Below are 22,873 nucleotides of genomic sequence, written 5' to 3'. Positions count from 1 at the left end.
GTTGCAGCGACGTCCCGTCGCTGTCGCTGTGTGTGACATCCAGCAACGACCTGGCCCCTGCTGTGAGGTCGCCGGTCGTTGCTGAATGTCCAGCTTCATTTTTTGGTCGTCACTCTCCCGCTGTGACACACACATCGCTGTGTGTGACAGCGAGAGAGCGACGAAATGAAGCGATCAGGAGCCGGCACTGGCAGCTGCGGTAAGCTGTAACCAGCGTAAACATCGGGTAACCAAGGGAAGACCTTTCCCTGGTTACCCGATGTTTACGCTGGTTACCAGCCTCCGCTCTTGCTGCCAGTGCCGGCTCCTGCACTGTGACATGTGGCTGCAGTATGCATCGGGTAATTAACCCGATGTATACTGTAGCAAGGAGAGCAAGGAGCCAGCGCTAAGCAGTGCGCGCGGCTCCTTGCTCTCTGCACTGTGACATGTAGCTGCAGCACACATCGGGTTAATTAACCCGATGTGTACTGTACCTAGGAGAGCAAGGAGCCAGCGCTAAGCGCGGCTCCCTGCTCTCTGCACATGTAGCACAGCGACGTTATGATCGCTGCTTCTGCTGTGTTTGACAGCTAAGCAGCGATCATAACAGCGACTTACAAGGTCGCTGTTACGTCACCGAAAATGGTGACGTAACAGCGACGTCGTTGTCGCTGTCGCTTAGTGTGACACCAGCTTTAGGCTGAACAAGTATTGCAAGTAACAAGCTTTCTTGAGAATGCCCATCTTCCTTTGTATTGTACACAGAGAGATAAAAATACAAAGAGTAAGCAATTACAGATAGCTATGCTGGAGACCTATGTTATAGAGTAAGGGGTGCTTCACACACAGCGAGATCGCTGTTGAGTCACGGTTTTTGTGACGCAGCAGTGACCTCATTAGTGATCTCGCTGTGTGTGACACTGAGCACCGATCTGGCCCCTGCTGTGAGATCGCTGCTCGTTACACACAGCCCTGGTTCACTTTTTTTATTGTTGCTCTCCCGCTGTAACGCACACATCGCTGTGTGTGACAGCGAGAGAGCGACGAAATGAACCGAGCAGAGAGCAGGAGCCGGCGTCTGGCAGCTGCGGTAAGCTGTAACCAGGGTAAACATCAGGTAACCAAGGTGGTTACCTGATGTTTACCTTCGTTACCAGCCTCCGCCGCTCTCACGCTGCCAGTGCCGGCTCCCTGCTCTCTGCTCATGTAGTTGCAGTACACATCGGGTTAATAAACCCGATGTGTACTGTAGCTAGGAGTGCAGGGAGCCAGCGCTAAGCAGTGTGCCCGGCACCCTGCACATGTAGCTGCAGTACACATCGGTAATTAACCCAATGTGTACTGTAGCTAGGAGAGCAGGGAGCCAGCGCTAAGCAGTGTGCGCGGCTCCCTGCTCTCTGCACATGTAGCTGCAGTACACATCGGGTTAATTAACCCGATGTGTACTGTAGCTAGGAGAGCAGGGATCCAGCGCTAAGCAGTGTGCCCGGCTCCCTGCACATGTAGCTGCAGTACACATCGGGTTAATTAACCCGATGTGTACTGTAGCTAGGAGAGCAGGGAGCCAGTGCTAAGCAGTGTGCGCGGCTCCCTGCTCTCTGCACATGTAGCGACATTATGATCGCTGCTACGTCGCTGTGTTTGACAGCTAAGCAGCGATCATAACAGCGACATACAAGGTCGCTGCTACGTCACAGAAAATGGTGACGTAACAGCGACGTCGCTGTCGCTATGTGTGAACCCAGCCTAAAGGCCCCTTTACACACTGAGATTTTCTAGCGACCCCAATAGCGATCCCGACCTGATCGCTGGAAAGTCGCCGGTGAGCTGTCAAACAGGCAGATCCGGCCAACGACACAGCAGTGATACGGACCTGCAGAACGACCTCGTTGGTCGTTGGGGACGTGTCACACAGCGGGGGATGCTATAGCATGCTGGGTTCTAAGTCGCTAACGATGTCGTTGTAACTGTGTCAAGCACACCGATGCATGCTGTGCAGCGGGAAACAAAGGACCAAAAAATGGTCCTGAAAGATTTGTAGCAATCAGCAACCTCACAGGTCGCTGATGGGTGTCACACACTGCAATGTTGCTGGGGAGGTCGCTATTACGTTACAAAACCGGTGACGTTACAGCGATATCGCTAGCGATGTTGCAGCGTATAAAGGGGCCTTTAACAGAACTTAGTTTCAGAGGCTTGCTGCAGAATGCAATGCTTGTACATAAGAGGAGCTAACCACCGGGTGGCTGCTGTCTATGTGATTGGCTAGGCAATACTGTGAATCACAGGGAGGCAGGGTTGGCTAAGGGGCGTGTCCAGCTTCTGAACAAAAAGGGAGAGAGATGCTGAGCTGTGATCAGAGAGAGGTAGGGCTGGCAGAGAGGCGTGCCCAGCTTCTGAACACAGAGAGAGAACGAGACACTGTCCGGCCAAGATGGATGTGGAGGCGTGTCTAGCCTCTCCCACAGCTTCCCACGCTGAGTGAGACACGCGACGGCTGAAAGAAAACAGTGGTGAACACATATTTAAGATTTTAATTTAATAACGCTGATTAAACCCTGCCCACCCGTGGCTATACCCCGCCCATTTAAAAAGGGACAAATTAGAATGATGAGTGGGCGGGATTTACCACTGGATGGGAGGGGTTTCATCGGCGAAAGAGCCATTTAAAGAATTTAGTGGCTCTCACTGGAGATCCGGCTCCTGTCAGTCACAGCAGAGAGCCGGATCTTTGTGCCGGATTGTTCGCGACCGACACATCACTAGCGTGTTAGCGCTGTGGAACAGCAACTCGTGCAAAGATGAATGCGGGGGCATGGGAAATTCCGGCGTGTGAACATCTCAGTCCTGCCGAGCCAGGCGACCAAGTCTGCCCTGGACTGAATAAATGCTCCTCTGTCCCTGTCATTGTGCAACACCACTCAACAAATGCCAGTGTGGTACAACATAAAACACTTCTCTGTTTCTGGATCTGCTGCACCACTGCAGAGAAATCACATCGACTATCGATGAAAGAGCAGAGCAAGAGAAACATGGACTGCGATTGTACAGATCTGCCCACCAGTGTACAATAAGGGAGTGAGATTGTGCTGTCCAGGAGCCCCTATGCTCAGTTGAGACAGGGAGGGTTGGATTGGAACAGAGTTCTACCTTGTCTTCATAGGGAGAGTTGGAAAGCTAGATGTTTGCGTCTGTGACCTCCCTCTTCTGTCTCATGGCCTTCTTCCCTATGGTGGGCAAGCAGAATGAGACCTATGGCTAGGATCTTTATATATCATCAATGATAATTGATCCTGCCATCCCGACCTGAGAGCCAACAGTGTGATATATCTATCCCCTGTGCTCTCGGACTCTGTGTGGAAAGACAGAGTGACCTATTACACTCTGTTTCCCTCAGAAAATGCTTGCTTTCAGATATAGGAATGAAGAAAAAATATTAGTGCAAAAAAAAAACCAAACCAAAAAACGATGATTGTGGAAAAGAGTGGGGCTTCAGTCAAAAAACTGAACAACTTTCTGCCAATAGGTGGGTGAATACTGCGGAGGAGGAGTTAACTTTTCTTTTTTGCTTAGTGGCAACAGCATATACCCATGGTTTTCCTGTGTCCCCCAATGAAGCGAAAGAGAAAGAACAATTCATTTTTTTTGGATTTTGTTTACCGCTTAGAGAAAAGTAAAATTACGCATCTTTGGTATCTACAAACTCGTACTGACCTGAGGACTCTTTTTGCCAGGCAAGTTTTACCAAATAGTGAACAGGGTAAATAAAAACAAAAAACATTGTGGAAGTATTTATGTTTTTTGCAATTTCACCACACTTTTACCATGTTTTCCAGTACATTATATGGTAAAATTAACGGTGTCATTCAAAAGTACAACTCAAACAAAAAACAAGCCCTCATATGGCAATACTGACAAAATAATTAAAAAAAGTTATGGCTCTTGGAAGAAGGGCAGGAAAAACAGTAATCATAACGGAAAATCACCCAGGGGTGAAGGGGTTAATTAGTGATGGATCCTACCTGCCCTTTAAATTTGTAGGGATTTTTTTGTCCATGAGAGGCATGTGTGATACATATTATCATTAGGGTCCCAACAAAGAGAGGTACACCTTGTCATGACCTCACGTGGAATAGGTCAAGTACCTTCAGTATATACGGTAAGTATATTCTATATAAGATTTCACATATGCTTTAATCTGTTATGAGCTGCTGATCATTTTTTGTAATATGTATTACCTGTTTTTTCGAAGGCAAAACAATTTTTCTTTTCTTTAATTCATTTTGTAAAAGTGTTTCTTTGGCCTTGGCTTCTTCTGATTGACCTAAAACAATAATGGAAACAGATAAAAATAAATCATATTATTACTAAATCAAGTATTTGTTTTCTGTAGTGAGTAAAATGCCTTATCTATCATGCCATCTCATGCGTCAAGCCTCAATACGTACAGTATGTATCCTCTTTACACAGCATAAAAGGGATGTGGCAGATATCACTTTTTTTTTTTTTTTAAACAGTCTTTATTGAAAGAAACAACAAGGTACACAGACATATCTAAGCTAAAATAAAAGGAATCAAAAGGAAATACAGTTTGTCAGTAGTACAAAAAAAGAAAGGAAGATTAGACGGCATATTTTAAGTATAAACCAACAAATTGGGTGAACTCCTCAGAACCCCTCCACCACCCCCCTCCCCCCAGATATCACATTTTTAATGCACTGGGATGCACATCTTTTTAGTCTGAGCGTGACTATATTAAATCCAATATAGGGCATGGGTGGGGAACCTTTTTTCTACCAAAGACCATTTGGATGTTTATACTCACCCTAATATGGTGGCCGGAACTACATCTCTTTAGTGCGGTTGTGATATTAGGCGCTATTGTTGATGTTGCTACTCACACTTGCTAATCCCAGGCTTGTTTCAGTCTGGTGAACAGTGGACTCTTTGCAATAATAAGTTTTGTACACAACTGATCGCAGCAGTAAGTTATCCGAACACAGTTGTACTTTAGACTGCATGTCACCTCACAGTGAGAAATTCATCCCTGCCCGTATTACACGGAACTTAGGCAGTGGAAGGTTTGCTGCATATATCACTTAGGAGACACCAAGACTGTTGTATATACATATCATAGGAGACACAGAGACTAGACTGGTATATATCACAAAGGAGTCACTGGGACTGATGTATATACATCCCATCAGAGACTAGACTGGTGTATATACATCACATAGGAGTCACAAGGACTGTTGTATACAGTGTGTCCACCGCCATTAACTTGAGAACGGCGGCAGCTATAGGCATAGAAGTGGTGTCTAGGTATAGTAAAGTAGCCATGCGCTACGCAATGAAACCACCTATAGAGCAACCTGGTGGGAAAACAACGGAGTTAGCATTTTTATCTTGAAAATGGAACGAGATAGAGAAAAATGAATTTAAAAATTATAGGGCATCATCAATTCAATACAAATCAACACCTTGCATACAGAAATGCTATATGAAACCCATGACGCCCCCCAAAACATTGAATGCTGGTCACATATATGGCGCTCATTTAACGTTGATGCTCAAAGTGGCCACCATCAGCTGCAGTGCACATCTGGACTCTGGACAGCATACTGTATCTTGCTGCACGTTGCGCAATATGGTAGGTGACACGTTTGCTCAAGCATCTGTGATACGTCGTCGTAGGTCCTGCAATGTTGGTGGAGGGGTCGCATACACCTGCTGTTTGATGTGACCTCACAGAAAGAAGTCCAATGGGGTCAGGTGAGGTGAGTGTGGAGGCCACTCCACACAGCCACCATACCCAATGACTTGTAGGAAAGTCTCCATGAGGTATCGCTTCACGTCCGCAGCCTTGTGAATTTTACACATTCTAATCATAGCATTTTTGTATGCAAGGTGTCGATTCGTATTGAAGTGATGATGCCCTACAATTTTGTAATTCCCTTTTTTTCTCTATGCCTATAGCTGCCGCTGTTCTCAAGTTAACCCCTTCAGCCCCCAGCCTGTTTTCACCTTAAAGACCCGGCCATTTTTTGCAATTTTGACCAGTGTCACTTTGACAGGTTATAACTCTGGAACGCTTCAACGGATCCAGGCGATTCTGACATTGTTTTTTCGTGTCATATTGTACTTCATGTCATTGGTAAATTTAGGCCGATATGTTTTGCGTTTGTGAAAATTTCGGAAATTTGGCGAAAATTTCGCAATTTTCAAAAATTTGAAATTTTATGAAATTTCATGCCCATAAATCTGAGAGATATGTCACACAAAATAGTTACTAACTAAAATTTCCCTCATGTCTGCTTTACATCAGCGCAATTTTTGAAACATTTTTTTTCCCGTTAGCAAGTTAGAAGGGTTCAAAGTTCATCAGCAATTTCTCATTTTTTCAACAAAATTTAGAAAAAAAAAATTTTTAGGTACCACATCACATTTGGAGTGATTTGAGAAACCTAGGCGACAGAAAATACCCAAACGTGACCCCATTCGAAACACTGCTTAAAACCACATCCAAAAAGTTTATTAACCCTTTAGGAGCTTCACAGCAACCAAAGCAATGTAGAAGGAAAAAATTAAAATTTTACTTTTTTACACAAAAATTTTACTTTAGCCATAAAATTTAGCATTTTCACAAGGGTATCAGGAAAAATGCACCATAAAATGTATTGTGCATTTTCTCCTGAGATACCTCCTATGTGGTGGAAATCAAATGTTTGGGCACACGGCAGGGCTCGGAAGGCAAGGTGCGCCATTTGAATTTTTGAGTGCAAAATTAGCTGCACTCATTAGCGGACACCATGTCGGGTTTGAAGACCCCCTGAGGTGCCTAAACAATGGAGCTTCCCCACAAGTTACCCCATTTTGGAAACTAGAGCCCTCAAATAATTTTTCTACATGTTTGATGTGCACTTTGAACCCCTGGGGGCTTCACAGACGTTTATAACGTTGAGCAGTGAAAAGAATTTTTTTTTTTTACCACAAAACTGTTGCTTCAACTAGGTAGCTTTTTTTCCACAAGGGTATCAGGAAAAAATGCACCATAAAACGTATTGTGCAATTTCTCCTGAGTACACAGATACCTCATATGTGATGGAAATCAATTGTTTGGGCGCATGGCGGAGCTAAGAAGAGAAGGAGCGCCATTTCACAGCAAAATTGGTTGGAATTATTAGCGGACGCCATGTTGCGTTTGGAGAGCCCCCCTGAGGTGCCTAAACAATGGAGCTCCCCCGCATGTGACCCCATTTTGGAAGGTAGACCCCCCCATACATACGGCGCCCGGAGTGGCGCATGAGCAGATGGAGCTCTCATCCAAGAGCTCCATCTGTGCATGACCTGACTCCTGGCGCCATCATTTGAAACCGGGACCGCGGACACACTGGGACACCCGCCACACAGCCACCACAGTCCGCACAGCCGCCCGCCCGCACAGAGAAGCAGCTGGCCGCCGGGACAGAGAGGAAGCCGGCACAGACAGGCAGCCGGCACACATCCACAGGCATCCGGCCGCCCGCACGCACGCAGCCACAGGTACCCGGCTGCCCGCATGCACGCAGCAATCATTTGAAACCGGGACTGCGGACACACTGGGACACCCGCCACACAGCCACCGCAGTCCGCACAGCAGCCCGCACAAAGTGGCAGCCAGCAGGCCGCTCGCACGGAGAAGCAGCTGGCCGCCGGGACAGAGAGGCAGCCGGCACGCAGCCACAGGCACCCGGCCGACTGCACAGAGACAGCCTCCACCGGTAAGCTATATTCGGATTTTAAGACACACCCCTCATTTTCCTCCCAAATGTTTGGGAGGAAAGAAGGGAATTTTGTTTACTTACCGTAAATTCCTTTTCTTCTAGCTCCAATTGGGAGACCCAGACAATTGGGTGTATAGCTTCTGCCTCCGGAGGCCACACAAAGTATTACACTTAAAAGTGTAAAGCCCCTCCTCTTCTGCCTATACACCCCCCGTGCCTCACGGGCACCTCAGTTTTGGTGCAAAAGCAAGGAGGAAAGTTATAAATTGGTTTAAAGTAAATTCAATCCGAAGAAATTTCGGAGAACTGAAACCATTCAACATGAACAACATGTGTACACAAAGAACAACAGCCCGAAGGGAACAGGGGCGGGTGCTGGGTCTCCCAATTGGAGCTAGAAGAAAAGGAATTTACGGTAAGTAAACAAAATTCCCTTCTTCTTTGTCGCTCCATTGGGAGACCCAGACAATTGGGACGTCCAAAAGCAGTCCCTGGGTGGGTAAAATAATACCTCATAATAGAGCCGTAAAAACGGCCCTTTCCTACAGGTGGGCAACCGCCGCCTGAAGGACTCGCCTACCTAGGCTGGCATCTGCCGAAGCATAGGCATGCACCTGATAGTGTTTCGTGAAAGTGTGCAGGCTCGACCAGGTAGCCGCCTGACACACCTGCTGAGCCGTAGCCTGGTGCCGCAAAGCCCAGGACGCACCCACGGCTCTGGTAGAATGGGCCTTCAGCCCTCATGGAACCGGAAGCCCAGAAGAACGGTAGGCTTCGAGAATTGGTTCCTTAATCCACCGAGCCAGGGTTGATTTGGAAGCCTGTGACCCTTTACGCTGGCCAGCGACAAGGACAAAGAGTGCATCTGAGCGGCGCAGGGGCGCCGTACGAGAAATGTAGAATCTGAGCGCTCTCACCAGATCCAACGAGTGCAAATCCTTTTCACATTGGTGAACTGGATGTGGACAAAGAGAAGGTAAGGAGATATCCTGATTAAGGTGGAAGGGTGATACCACCTTAGGGAGAAATTCAGGAACGGGCCGCAGAACCACCTTATCCTGGTGAAACACCAGGAAAGGAGCTTTGCATGACAGCGCTGCTAGCTCAGACACTCTGCGAAGCGATGTGACTGCTACTAGGAAGACAACTTTCTGCGAAAGGCGTGAAAGAGAAATATCTTTCATTGGCTCGAAGGGCGGTTTCTGAAGAGCCATCAGAACCCTGTTCAGATCCCAGGGCTCTAACGGACGCTTGTAAGGAGGGACTATGTGACAAACCCCCTGCAGGAACGTGCGTACCTTTGGAAGTCTGGCTAGGCGCTTCTGGAAAAAGACAGAGAGCGCTGAGACTTGTCCCTTAAGGGAGCCAAGCGACAAACCTTTTTCCAATCCAGATTGAAGGAAGGAAAGAAAGGTAGGTAAGGCAAATGGCCAGGGAGTAAGACCCTGATCAGAGCACCAGGATAAGAATATTCTCCACGTCCTGTGGTAGATCTTGGCGGACGTTGTTTTCCTGGCCTGTCTCATAGTGGCAATGACCTCTTGAGACAACCCTGAAGACGCTAGGACCCAGGACTCAATGGCCACACAGTCAGGTTGAGGGCCGCAGAATTCAGATGGAAAAACGGACCTTGAGATAGCAAGTCTGGTCGGTTTGGCAGTGCCCACGGTTGACCCACCGTGAGATGCCACAGATCCGGGTACCACGACCTCCTCGGCCAGTCTGGGGCGACGAGGATGGCGTGGCGGCAGTCGGACCTGATCTTGCGTAATACTCTGGGCAGTAGTGCCAGAGGAGGAAACACATAAGGCAGTTGAAACTGCGACCAATCCTGCACTAATGCGTCTGCCGCCAGAGCTCTGTGATCTTGAGACCGTGCCATGAATGCCGGGACCTTGTTGTTGTGCCGGGACGCCATTAGGTCGACGTCCGGCATCCCCCAGCGGCAACAGATCTCTTGAAACACGTCCGGGTGAAGGAACCATTCCCCTGCGTCCATGCCCTGGCGACTGAGAAAGTCAGCTTCCCAGTTTTCTATGCCCGGGATGTGAACTGCGGATATGGTGGATGCTGTGGCTTCCACCCACAGTAGAATCCGTCGGACCTCTTGGAAGGCTTGCCGACTGCGTGTTCCGCCTTGGTGGTTGATGTATGCCACCGCCGTGGAGTTGTCCGACTGAATTCGGATCTGTTTGCCTTTCAGCCACGGCTGGAACGCTTTTAGGGCTAGGTATACTGCCCTTATCTCCAGAACATTGATCTGCAGGGAGGACTCTGGCTGAGTCCAGGTGCCCTGTGCCCTGTGGTGGAGAAAGACCGCTCCCCACCCTGACAGACTCGCGTCCGTCGTGACCACCGCCCAGGATGGGGGTAGGAAGGATTTTCCCTTCGACAATGAAGTGGGAAGAAGCCACCACCGAAGGGAGGCTTTGGCTGCCTGAGAAAGGGAGACGTTCCTGTCGAGGGACGTCGACTTCCTGTCCCATTTGCGGAGAATGTCCCATTGAAGTGGACGCAGATGAAACTGCGCAAAAGGAACTGCCTCCATTGCTGCCACCATCTTCCCTAGGAAGTGCATGAGGCGCCTCAAGGGGTGTGACTGGCCTTGAAGGAGAGATTGCACCCCTGTCTGTAGTGAACGCTGTTTGTCCAGCGGAAGCTTCACTATCGCTGAGAGAGTATGAAACTCCATGCCAAGATATGTCAGTGATTGGGCCGGTGTCAGATTTGACTTTGGGAAATTGATGATCCACCCGAATCTCTGGAGAGTCTCCAGAGCAATGTTCAGGCTGTGTTGGCATGCCCCTCGAGAGGGTGCCTTGACAAGCAGATCGTCTAAGTAAGGTATCACCGAGTGTCCCTGAGAGTGTAGGACTGCTACCACTGTAGCCATGACCTTGGTGAAGACCCGTGGTGCTGTCGCCAAGCCGAAAGGCAGTGCCACGAACTGCAGGTGTTCGTTTCCTATGGCGAAACGTAGGAAGCACTGATGCTCTGGTGCAATCGGTACGTGGAGATAAGCATCTTTGATGTCGATTGATGCCAAGAAGTCTCCTTGGGACATTGAGGCGATGACGGAGCGGAGCGATTCCATCCGGAACCGCCTGGTTTTCACGTGTTTGTTGAGCAGTTTTAGGTCCAGAACAGGACGGAAAGATCCGTCCTTTTTTGGCACCACAAACAGGTTGGAGTAAAAACCGTGGCCCTGTTGCTGTAGAGGAACAGGGATCACCACTCCTTCTGCCTTCAAAGTGCACACCGCCTGAAGAAGAGCATCGGCTCGCTCGGGGGGCGGAGATGTTCTGAAAAAACGAGTCGGAGGACGAGAGCTGAACTCTATCCTGTAACCGTGAGACAGAATGTCTCTCACCCAACGGTCTTGTACCTGTGGCAGCCAGGCGTCGCAAAAGCGGGAGAGCCTGCCACCGACCGAGGATGCGGTGTGAAGAGGCCGAAAGTCATGAGGAGGCCGCTTTAGAAGCGGTTCCTCCGGCGGTCTTTTTAGGACGTGACTTAGACCGCCATGAATCGGAGTTCGACTGACTCTTATGTGGCCTGTTGGACGATGAGAAGTGAGACCTGCCCGCGGGCCGAAAGGACCGAAATCTCGATTGTCCTTTCCGTTGTTGAGGTCTCTTCTGTTTGGGCTGGGGTAAGGAAGAATCCTTTCCCTTGGATTGTTTAATGATTTCATCCAATCGCTCACCAAACAGGCGGTCGCCCGAAAATGGCAACCCGGTTAAGAATTTCTTGGAAGCCGAGTCTGCCTTCCATTCACGTAGCCACATGGCCCTGCGGACTACCACCGAATTGGCGGATGCTACCGCCGTACGGCTCGTAGAGTCCAGGATAGCATTAATGGCGTAGGCCGCAAACGCCGACGCCTGAGTGGTTAATGACACCACCTGCGGAGCAGAGGCACGTGTGACCGCATTAATCTGCGAGTGACAAGCTGAGATAGCTTGGAGAGCCCATACGGCTGCAAATGCCGGAGCATAGGACGCGCCGATAGCCTCATAGATGGATTTCAACCAGAGCTCCATCTGTCTGTCAGTGGCATCTTTGAGTGAAGCCCCATCTTCCACTGCAACTATGGATTTAGCCGCCAGTCTGGAGACTGGAGGATCCACCTTGGGACACTGAGCCCAAACCTTGACAACGTCAGGGGGGAAAGGGTAACGTGTGTCCTTAAGACGCTTAGAAAAGCGTTTATCTGGACAAGCCCGGTGCTTCTGGACTGACTCTCTGAAGTCGGAGTGATCCAGAAACGTACTCAATGTACGCTTAGGAAACCTAAAACGGAATTTCTCCTGAGAAGCTGACTCCTCAATTGGAGGCGCTGGGGGAGAAAGCTCCAACACCTGATTTATGGATGCTATAAGGTCATTCACTATGGCGTCTCCCTCTGGCGTATCTAGGTTAAGAGCGGCCTCAGGATCAGAATCCTGATCTGCCACCTCCGCTTCATCCTCCAGAGAGTCCTCTTGCTGAGACCCTGAGCAGTGTGATGAAGTCGAGGGAATTTCCCAGCGAGCCCGCTTAAGTGGTCTGGGACTGCGGTCCATGTCAGAGACCTCATTTTGGGACGTATAAGTCACCCCAGGAGCATTTTGCTGCTCCAACTGAGGGGGGCCTGGGGTCAATGAAACAACAGTGCCCGGGGCCTGAGTTACCGGCCTGGACTGCAAGGCTTCTAGTATCTTAGCAGACCATTTATCCATACTCTCAGACAGTTTGTCAGCAAATACTGCAAACTCTGTCCCTGTCACCTGGACAGTGGTAACAGGTGGTTCCCCTTGGGCCACCAGTGGCAGAGGCTCCGGCTGAGTAAGTGCCACAGGGGCCGAGCATTGCACACAATGAGGATCGGTGGAACCTGCCGGTAGTATAGCCGCACATGAAGTACAGGTGGCAAAGTAAGCCTGTGCTTTGGCACCCTTGCTTTTTGCGGACGACATGCTGTTGTCTCCTCTGAGTACAATGCAGGAGGGTATATAGCCAAAAATCAACAGTGCGACCGTACAGTGTAAGTGTACAGCATATAAGCATATATATATATATATATATGTACACTTCGGCACTCAGTGGGGCCAGCACCCAGGTGCTGCTTACCGACCGTTAAAAGCGGTTGTATGATCAACAGATTCCCTTGCCTGGGTCTCCCAGCGTGCTTTCTCTCCTCTCCAGCGTCAGAGTTGCTGACAGTAATGGCTGTCGGCGTTCTGTGGGGAGGAGGGGGCCGTGGGCGTGCCCCAGAAAGTGCGGGAATCTGATGCCCCACTGTGCTGTATGAGGGGGGAGGAGAATACACAGTATGCTCCAGCCCTCAGCACTGACGTCCTGTGTAGCGTCCCGCCCTTCCCCTGACTGACAGGCCTGGGGGCGGGAGAAAACGAAACTAGGCCGCAAAAGCCGGGGACTAAAGTTATAAGCGCGGCCGGCAAATAAGCGCGGCCGGCGCGGTAGTCCCCGGCGCACTAACACACCCAGCAGCGCTGCGGTGTGTATGGCACAAGCGCTTCATGCGCGGTCCCCCAGGGGGACACAGAGTACCTCCAGTAGCAGGGCCTTGTCCCTGACGATACCCGGCTCCTGTCCAGCAGATTCCCCAGGGGCTGCGGAGGGAGCACGGCCTCAGTGCCTGGAGACCGATAGGATTCCACTTCACCCAGAGCCCTGCAGGGATGGGGAAGGAAAACAGCATGTTGGCTCCTGCCTGTGTACCCGCAATGGGTACCTCAACCTTAACCGCACCGCCGACCAAAGTGGGGTGAGAAGGGAGCATGCTGGGGACCCTGTTATGGGTCCTCTTTTCTTCCATCCGACCTAGTCAGCAGCTGCTGCTGACTAAGATGTGGAGATATGCGTGCATGTGTGCCTCCTTCGCACAAAGCATAAAAACTGAGGTGCCCGTGAGGCACGGGGGGTGTATAGGCAGAAGAGGAGGGGCTTTACACTTTTAAGTGTAATACTTTGTGTGGCCTCCGGAGGCAGAAGCTATACACCCAATTGTCTGGGTCTCCCAATGGAGCGACAAAGAAAGTGCGTCTTATTATCTGAAAAATACGGTGTGTCTCTGACGCTCCTTGAGTCATATGAGGCATTTGTGCAAAATACTGTGATTGTAAAAGCGACGGAGCGGATTTCTTTAGCGGACATACATACACTCAGCTTTAAATATTATACATATACACATATATATATATATATATATATATATATATATATATATATATATATATATATATATATATAGTTTTCATGCCTTCAATGTGAATCTACAATTTTCAGAGTCATGAAAATAAAGAAAACTCTTTGAATGAGAAGTGTGTCCAAACTTGTGGTCTGTAATGTATATGTTTACATGTGGGCGGTAGAGAGTGGTACTTGGAATGGAGTTGTACCATATACATTATGTACAAAGACGCTGATTGTATCTAGCAAGGATTTTTTTTTTTAATTGCAAAATCTACATGAAATATTTTTGAAAACTTACTTTCCATTTCTTTGATCAGTTGACTTGTTGCATCAAATAGGCATGTATAAGTCTTAATCGATTCCTCTAACTTGTCCTTCTCCTTTGTTAGCTGCGCCATCTGCTGCTGCTTTTTAAAATCTTGAAAATAAAGTGAACAGTTATTTGCTCTGAGGGTTATAAATCACAAAATATAAACCTATGGTAATATTCAAACCACCCGCCTCTCCAGTTTTTGACTTTTCCATCCATATAGCAGTCTTATCATTTTACTAATGTAAAATATTTTCAACCATCTATTTTGGGGTAAAATGGGAAAAAAAAGGGGGGGAATTTAAATTCTTTATTAAAAAAAGGGAACATTTTCAACATTATGTTTTGTTTTTTACATTTAGCATCCAAAGGAAAAAAAAAATAGTCCTGCACCACTGAGTGAGACCACAAACAGCTACAGAGCGATGTAAGGAGGGGGTATTGTGAACGGCCACTATATAGGTAATGTACAATCTTATTACACCGGTATATCAACATTCTCAAAAACTAGAAGAAATGTATAGAAGGAACTCACTATAGTGTGTTCAAGTTACTTGTATTTATGGTGTTCACATACAAAATACAAACACGGCCGGCAGGGGATGAGGTGCGGGGTACAAACGAAAGACAGCTGTTTCGCGCTAAGTGCACTTTCACAGATCCCGTATGGTGAGTGCCATCTATAAATGTCTTTTGTTTTTATATATACTAATGTGAGGTAACAAGGCGTTATTACCTGTATTCTGCAGATTACTGCAATTTTAGATTGATATTGTTTCATATTTTGCTACTTTTAAAATAAGAATTTAATAAATAATGAAATTTGGTTTGAGTTACCATACTCAAACCAGTCAATGAGGCTTGCAAGGGCTAGATTCATTTTTTTGCAACTAGCTGTTTTTACATGTATTATTTAGAGGTACACAACTTTCTTTTATATTCCGTTTTTTTGGGGTAGGAGTAAGGACATTACAGCAATTCTGTCACATACATTATGTAATAGATATATTTGACTTTTATGGAGATGGTGATATTGTTTTAAGCTAGAAAAGGTGGTGTAGATATTTGTTTTTTAAATGTTTAAATTGTATTTACCACTGACTCACTGAAAGGGATAAGAAAACTGAACCTTTCATGGGTAGAAATTAAAAATATTTAGATGACACTAATTTCAAACTGTGCACTGTGATACCCGTTTCCTGAAGATTAGGAACAAGAACAAACCGAACCTCCAAGTCCCTTCATAGGAGATGGGCAACCCTTATAAAAAGGTCTCAAATAACATTACAACGAAACGCGTTGAGTCTTTTTAACCATTTATCAGGAGACACAAATCCCCATTTCTAGGGACATATAACCCATAAAAACAATATTAACAGGTATTTCACTAATTCATATGCATAGGTTCAGATATCCACTAAATATGGGAGACAATCAATTAAGCATTAATAGGATACATGATTGACTGTTCTCACTGAGAACATTGAATAATTTTTCAACTGGCTAACACGGTAGCAATACCTTTTCACTTGTAACTAGGATACATCAACCCACTAGTATATTCATAGCCATTCACTTTTTACAGCCATAAGTGAGGTATCATTAGATGATGTACACCATTTCATTTGGATCTGGCGCACCCTGTTCCCATTTCTTTGTGACATGTTCCGAATTCAAATATGCCTGCTGTTATATCTCATTCATCTTACAAAACAATGTGCCATACCTCTCATGCGCAGTTTTTACATCTCTATTACTTAAAGATCTATCCATTTGTGGGTGATTCCGCCTGTAATCAGTGGGCTATTCTCCCCCAATATTCTTTAATTAGTATAAGATATATACTGGCCCTGTAGTCAGATCAACAGCTTATACCCCCATTTTAATGTGCCCGATTGTCAAATATTCCTATACAGACACAATTCTAGTACAGATAATTTGTCAAAATATTAATAATCAGTAAAGATCATATTATTTAAACTGGTCCATTTGTTTGTGTAGAATGATTAAATAAAGAACATTTAAACAACATCTTGCAAGCAAAAGCCTGTAAATATTCTACAGATGCAATTCTTAAATGGTTTTAATAAACAATAGAGGTTTCTGATTACCATTGTAAAATAAAAATGGAAGGAAGTAGGGTTCTATATCCATCGGTTCCATGGTTTGGCTAACAAGTGAAAACTTAATTTTATATTCTGTACTGTCCGTTCCTGGGCTGTTCTCCGCAATAATGAGGCTCTGGAATAGTAAAAGTTACATTTATGGTACAGAAGACATTTCCATGGCATTTTATAGTTTCCATCTAAATTTTACATCAGTGTATTGAATTAGGCCTGCTTCAAGAGGACCTTTCACAAAATGTTTGTTGAATTTGACACACAATGTAAGGTGTAGGCGCTGTAGAGCAGAATAAAACTTTATTTATTTTTTTTTTCCATTTTGCCATCCTGTTGAGCAGATGATAGCGCTCAAAGCAGTCGGTAGCGATCAAACCCCCCACACCCCAACCCCCCCCCCCCCCCCAAAAATACAGTTCTACTTTGCTCTGCAGCACCTAATACATGAATCACAAGAATGTCTACATTTTGTTTTCTATTGATTTAATACTGAACAGCTAGTGTTTTTAAAATACACTTTGTTTTTAAACATGCTAAGGAAAATGGCTGTACAGAGACCTGGAAAAAAAAATGAAACAGATAAAAATGGCACTATTACCGGTATATTATAAACTTTTTTTTTTATACAGACAGACAAACCCACACAAGTGATTCTAGGCACAGGGGTTTTTTTCTTAATAAATAGTCAGCAATGTAGAAAGTAATCAGCTTTATACATTTATTTATGAAGTAATAAGAGAATACCCACATGGATGACAGCGGATCCATTTTCAAAAGGGAATTCCATGGTTCCTACATTAGACTGGAAATGTGGTATCTCTTCCTCAGTCTCGGAGGAGTATGTTATCTGTGCAATGATCTTCCCGTTCAGGGTAACACCAGCTAAGTTACTGTGCTCATCCTAATAAGACAAATGACCATTTTAAGTATCTCAAAAAAAAAAAGAAAATTGGCATCAGAATCATCATAACATTATAGTGATACAGTGAAATGCAAATTGTGGCATCTGATTAATCATACAATGTGATATTCTAATGAATATAAAACCTTTCAAGATGAAAAGAAAACATGAGAATCATCTGCTTAAAAGGATAGTCATTTATTTGTATGGAAGTTCTGAAAATGGTAGACTAATCTGCAATTTTAGGAACTCCCATACAAATGAATGAAAAGAACAGTTCAAGCTAATAATTCTTGAAATGGATGTGGCCCCAGTATCTATCAAGACACTTATGGCATATCCTACAAATACAGGTACAAGGTGGGAATAGCTCTTTATAGTCACCTCATCTCCAAGATCCTATCCTAATATGTAGTTAGTGAAATAATAATAATAATGTTAGCAAATAACTCCAATTAGAAATGTAGTATAGTCATCCTGATTAGATATGTTGCTTACCTCATGTGCAGGTCACTGCAGTAGCTTAGGTTTCCATGATTATGACCACTCTTATATTGACAGTAAGTTAGTTGCTAGTGGTCGTACCCATGGATACTATTGCAATGCCTTGGACTTTGGACATGAGAAAAGAGACAAAGTTATTCAGGAGAACTACATTTCTAATTGGCGATATTTGAAGATATTATAATTATTACACCTACTACATATTGGGACAGGATCTTGGAGATGGGAATACTCTTGTAATGAAGAGAATCTTTATAAATAATATTCTTTATAAAGTCTTGAAAAAGTTCTGAATGTCAACCTAATTGGGTCCACATTGGATTTCAATAGCAGTATCTCACACACCAAGTAGTTAATTCACCCACTTGATTGCAGGTTCATCCTTATGCTGTTTAAGGTATACCTCTCAGTCAATTGGGCCACAAGGTGTTATAATCAGAATACAGTGAAGAAAAAGTAATGTTCAGTAGCTGCAAAAGCATCTCCTGCATTACTTCATAAGATCACTTCATAGATGCTTTTTTATAAAGTAATGACAATTACTTTACGCCTTAAGAATAGAGATGAGCCACCCCCATAGCGTTTGAGTTCGGTTCGTTGAACGGAGGCTCCGTTCGACGAACGTTCGACGAACCACTCGAACCCCACTGAAACCAATGGGAGGCAAACACAAACACATAAAAACACATTATACATGTACACATACAGTTAATAAACATTGCCATAACACTTACAGGTCCCCGCGATGCGTCCTGCACTCTGTCTCCCGCCGCTTTTCCTTCCGATAATCGCTGGGTCCTCCAGGTAACCAGCACTGATGCTAGGACCTATCGTGACGTCAAAATAGCATGTGACCAGTCACGTGTCTATTATCTCATTGGCTACAGACTGGTCACATGGCTAGATGTCACGCTAGGTCCTGTCAGTGCATCTCTCTGGTAAGTTGTGCTCGTTTGAGCATGTCCTTTTACCGGCGAGATGATCTGGCACATGGTCTGCTTCCCCGTCCATGCATGTCGGCACTCTTTACAGATGCCGATGAATAGTGGCACCGGGAATCACGTGATCGGAGCACCATTGCTATGGAAACCAGCCTGTCAGCGATGACGTCACCGCTTACAGCCGGCAGCCTCTGCTCACTCACTGAGTGTGTAGACTGCACAGAGCAGCAGCATCTTCCTCCCATGCTGTGCTGTCTGATGTAGCAGAGCTGCATGGGTTGAAGGAGAAAAAAAGGCAGAAGACCATGGATCGTGGAGGGATGACAGGGAGTAATAAACATGGAGTCTCTAATGTGTGTGTATTTATTTCTATTAAAGTATTTTTTCTCTGTGTGGTGTCTTTTATTTAACCCTTTATTGGAGATTCTTAATGTCCGGGTCAAACTTGCCTGACATTAAGAATCTCTAGCTTAATACTAGCTAGTAAAACAAATCTAGTATTAACTCATTATTACCCAGCAAGCTACCCGGGTTCAGGGCTGCTGGAAGAGTTGGATAAAGCGACAGATGATGGCGCTTCTATGAAAGCGCCATTTTCTGGGGCGGCTGCAGACTTTAATTCGCAGCAGAGGGGCCCAGACAGCTCGGGCTAACTTGTGCTGCGGATTCCAATTCCCAGCTGCCTAGTTGTACCCGGCAGGACACAGAAGAAGGGAATTTTGTTACTTACCGTAAATTCCTTTTCTTCTAGCTCTTATTGGGAGACCCAGACGATTGGGGTATAGCTACTGCCCTCTGGAGGCCACACAAAGCACTACATTAAAAGTGCAAGGCCCCTCCCCCTCTGGCTATACCCCCCCGTGGTATCACGGGTTCTCCAGTTTTAGTGCCAAAGCAAGAAGGAGGAAGCCAATAACTGGTTTAAACAAATTAACTCCGAATAACATCGGAGAACTGAAAAACCGTTCAACATGAACAACATGTGTACCCGCAAACAACAAAAAAACATCCCGAAGGACAACAGGGCGGGTGCTGGGTCTCCCAATAAGAGCTAGAAGAAAAGGAATTTACGGTAAGTAACAAAATTCCCTTCTTCTTCAGCGCTCTATTGGGAGACCCAGACGATTGGGACGTCCAAAAGCTGTCCCTGGGTGGGTAAATAAATACCTCATGTTAGAGCTGCAAAACAGCCCTCCCCTATGGGGGTGTCACTGCCGCCTGCAGGACTCTTCTACCTAAGCTGGCATCCGCCGAAGCATAGGTATGCACCTGATAATGCTTGGTGAAAGTGTGCAGACTGGACCAGGTAGCTGCCTGGCACACCTGTTGAGCCGAAGCCTGGTGACGTAATGCCCAGGACGCACCCACGGCTCTGGTTGAGTGGGCTTTTAGCCCTGAAGGAACCGGAAGCCCCGCAGAACGGTAGGCCTCTAGAATTGGTTCTTTGATCCATCGAGCCAGGGTGGCTTTAGAAGCCTGCAACCCCTTGCGCGGACCAGCGACAAGGACAAAAAGTGCATCGGAACGGCGTATGGGCGCCGTGCGGGAAATGTAGATTCTGAGTGCTCTCACCAGATCTAGCAAACGTAAGTCCTTTTCATACCGGTGAACCGGATGAGGGCAAAAAGAAGGCAAGGAAATATCCTGATTAAGATGAAAAGAGGATACGACCTTAGGAAGAAACTCCGGAATGGGGCGCAGCACAACCTTGTCCTGGTGGAACACCAGGAAGGGAGCCTTGGATGACAGAGCTGCCAGCTCAGACACTCGCCGAAGCGATGTGATGGCAACAAGAAACGCCACTTTCTGCGACAGCCGAGAAAAGGAAACTTCCTTCAGAGGCTCGAAGGGCGGCTTCTGGAGAGCAACTAGTACCCTGTTCAGATCCCATGGATCTAACGGTCGCTTGTACGGGGGCACAATATGACAGACCCCCTGCAGGAACGTGCGCACCTTAGGAAGACGTGCTAGACGCTTCTGAAAAAACACGGATAGTGCCGAAACTTGCCCTTTAAGGGAGCTGAGCGACAAGCCCTTTTCTAACCCCGATTGCAGGAAAGAAAGAAACTTGGGTAATGCAAATGGCCAGGGAGACACTCCCTGGGCCGAGCACCAGGATAAGAAAATCTTCCACGTTCTGTGGTAGATCTTAGCCGAATTCGACTTTCTAGCTTGTCTCATTGTGGCAATCACTCCTTGAGATAATCCTGCAGATGCTAGGATCCAGGACTCAATGGCCACACAGTCAGGTTCAGGGCCGCAGAATTCTGATGGAAAAACGGCCCTTGGGACAGTAAGTCTGGTCGGTCTGGCAGTGACCACGGTCGACCGATCGTGAGATGCCACAGATCCGGATACCACGACCTCCTCGGCCAGTTTGGAGCGACGAGTATGATGCGGCTGCACTCGGATCTGATCTTGCGTAGCACTCTGGGCAAGAGCGCCAGAGGCGGAAACACGTAAGGGAGCTGAAACTGCGACCAATCTTGAACCAAGGCGTCTGCCGCCAGAGCTCTTTGATCGCGCGACCTCGCCATGAATGCCGGGACCTTGTTGTTGTGCCGGGATGCCATTAGGTCGACGTCCGGCACTCCCCAGCGGCGACAGATTTCCTGAAACACGTCCGGGTGAAGGGACCATTCCCCTGCGTCCATGCCCTGGCGACTGAGGAAGTCTGCTTCCCAGTTTTCTACGCCTGGGATGTGAACCGCGGATATGGTGGATGCTCTGTCCTCCACCCACATTAGAATGCGCCGGACTTCTTGGAAGGCTTGCCGACTGCGCGTCCCTCCTTGGTGGTTGATGTATGCCACCGCTGTGGAGTTGTCCGATTGGATTCGGATCTGCTTTCCTTCCAGCCACTGCTGGAAGGCTAGTAGGGCAAGATACACTGCTCTGATTTCCAGAACATTGATCTGAAGGGTGGACTCCTGCGGAGTCCACGTCCCCTGAGCCCTGTGGTGGAGAAACACTGCTCCCCACCCCGACAGACTCGCATCTGTCGTAACTACTGCCCAGGATGGGGGCAGGAAGGATCTTCCCTGAGATAATGAGGTGGGAAGGAGCCACCATTGTAGAGAGTCCTTGGCCGTCTGGGAAAGCGAGACTTTCCTGTCCAGGGACGTTGACTTCCCGTCCCATTGGCGGAGAATGTCCCATTGAAGTGGGCGCAGATGAAACTGCGCAAAGGGAACTGCTTCCATGGCTGCCACCATCTTCCCTAGGAAATGCATGAGACGCCGCAAGGGATGCAACTGGCCCTGCAGGAGAGATTGCACCCCTGTCTGTAGTGACCGCTGCTTGTTCAGCGGCAGCTTCACTATCGCTGCTAGAGTATGAAACTCCATGCCAAGATACGTTAGTGACTGAGTCGGTGATAGGATCGACTTTGGAAAGTTGATGATCCATCCGAAAGACTGTAGAGTCTCCAGCATAGCATTCAGGCTGTGCTGACATGCCTCCTGAGAGGGAGCTTTGACCAATAAGTCGTCTAGGTAAGGGATCACCGAGTGTCCCTGAGAGTGCAAGACTGCTACCACCGCCGCCATGACCTTGGTGGAGACCCGTGGGGCTGTCGCCAGACCAAATGGCAGAGCTACGAACTGAAAATGGTCGTCTCTTATCACAAAACGTAGAAAACGTTGATGTTCTGTAGCAATTGGCACGTGGAGATAAGCATCTTTGATGTCTATTGAGGCAAGGAAGTCTCCTCTGGACATTGAGGCAATGACAGAGCGGAGGGTTTCCATCCGGAACCTCCTGGCGTGCACATGTTTGTTGAGCCGTTTTAGGTCCAGAACAGGACGGAACGAGCCGTCCTTTTTTGGAACCACAAAGAGATTGGAGTAAAACCCTTGCCCTTGTTCCTGAGGAGGGACTGGGATCACCACTCCTTCCGCTTTTAGGGAATCCACCGCCTGCAGCAGAGCATCTGCTCGGTCTGGATGTGGGGAGGTTCTGAAGAACCGAGCTGGAGGACGAGAATTGAACTCGATTCTGTACCCGCGAGACAAAATGTCCGTCACCCACCGGTCTTTGACCTGTGACATCCAAATGCCGGAAAAGCGGGAGAGCCTGCCCCCGACCGGTGATGCGGAGGGGGGGGGCTGGAAGTCATGAGGTAGCCGCTTTGGAAGCGGTACCTCCATTTGCTT

The 22,873-nt window shown here is 47.1% G+C and overlaps 1 protein-coding gene across 1 annotated transcript in view; it reads right to left on the bottom strand.

The window, feature by feature from the left end:
* Positions 1-22,873, bottom strand: part of SMCHD1 (structural maintenance of chromosomes flexible hinge domain containing 1) — a 437,194-nt gene that overhangs the window by 55,191 nt on the left and 359,130 nt on the right. Inside the window, exons 34-37 of the mRNA XM_075316053.1 lie at positions 17,122-17,274; positions 16,365-16,494; positions 14,242-14,361; positions 4,221-4,306 (exon numbers count right to left, since the gene is read on the bottom strand). Of these exons, the coding sequence (XP_075172168.1) occupies positions 4,221-4,306; positions 14,242-14,361; positions 16,365-16,494; positions 17,122-17,274 (489 nt within the window). The remainder of the gene's footprint in view (positions 1-4,220; positions 4,307-14,241; positions 14,362-16,364; positions 16,495-17,121; positions 17,275-22,873) is intronic.

Source organism: Anomaloglossus baeobatrachus, chromosome 6, assembly GCF_048569485.1.
Source record: "Anomaloglossus baeobatrachus isolate aAnoBae1 chromosome 6, aAnoBae1.hap1, whole genome shotgun sequence".
Classification (NCBI taxonomy): Eukaryota; Metazoa; Chordata; class Amphibia; order Anura; family Aromobatidae; genus Anomaloglossus; species Anomaloglossus baeobatrachus.
Note: the sequence above shows the minus strand (reverse complement) of the source record. Positions and strands in the feature narration are given on the sequence as shown.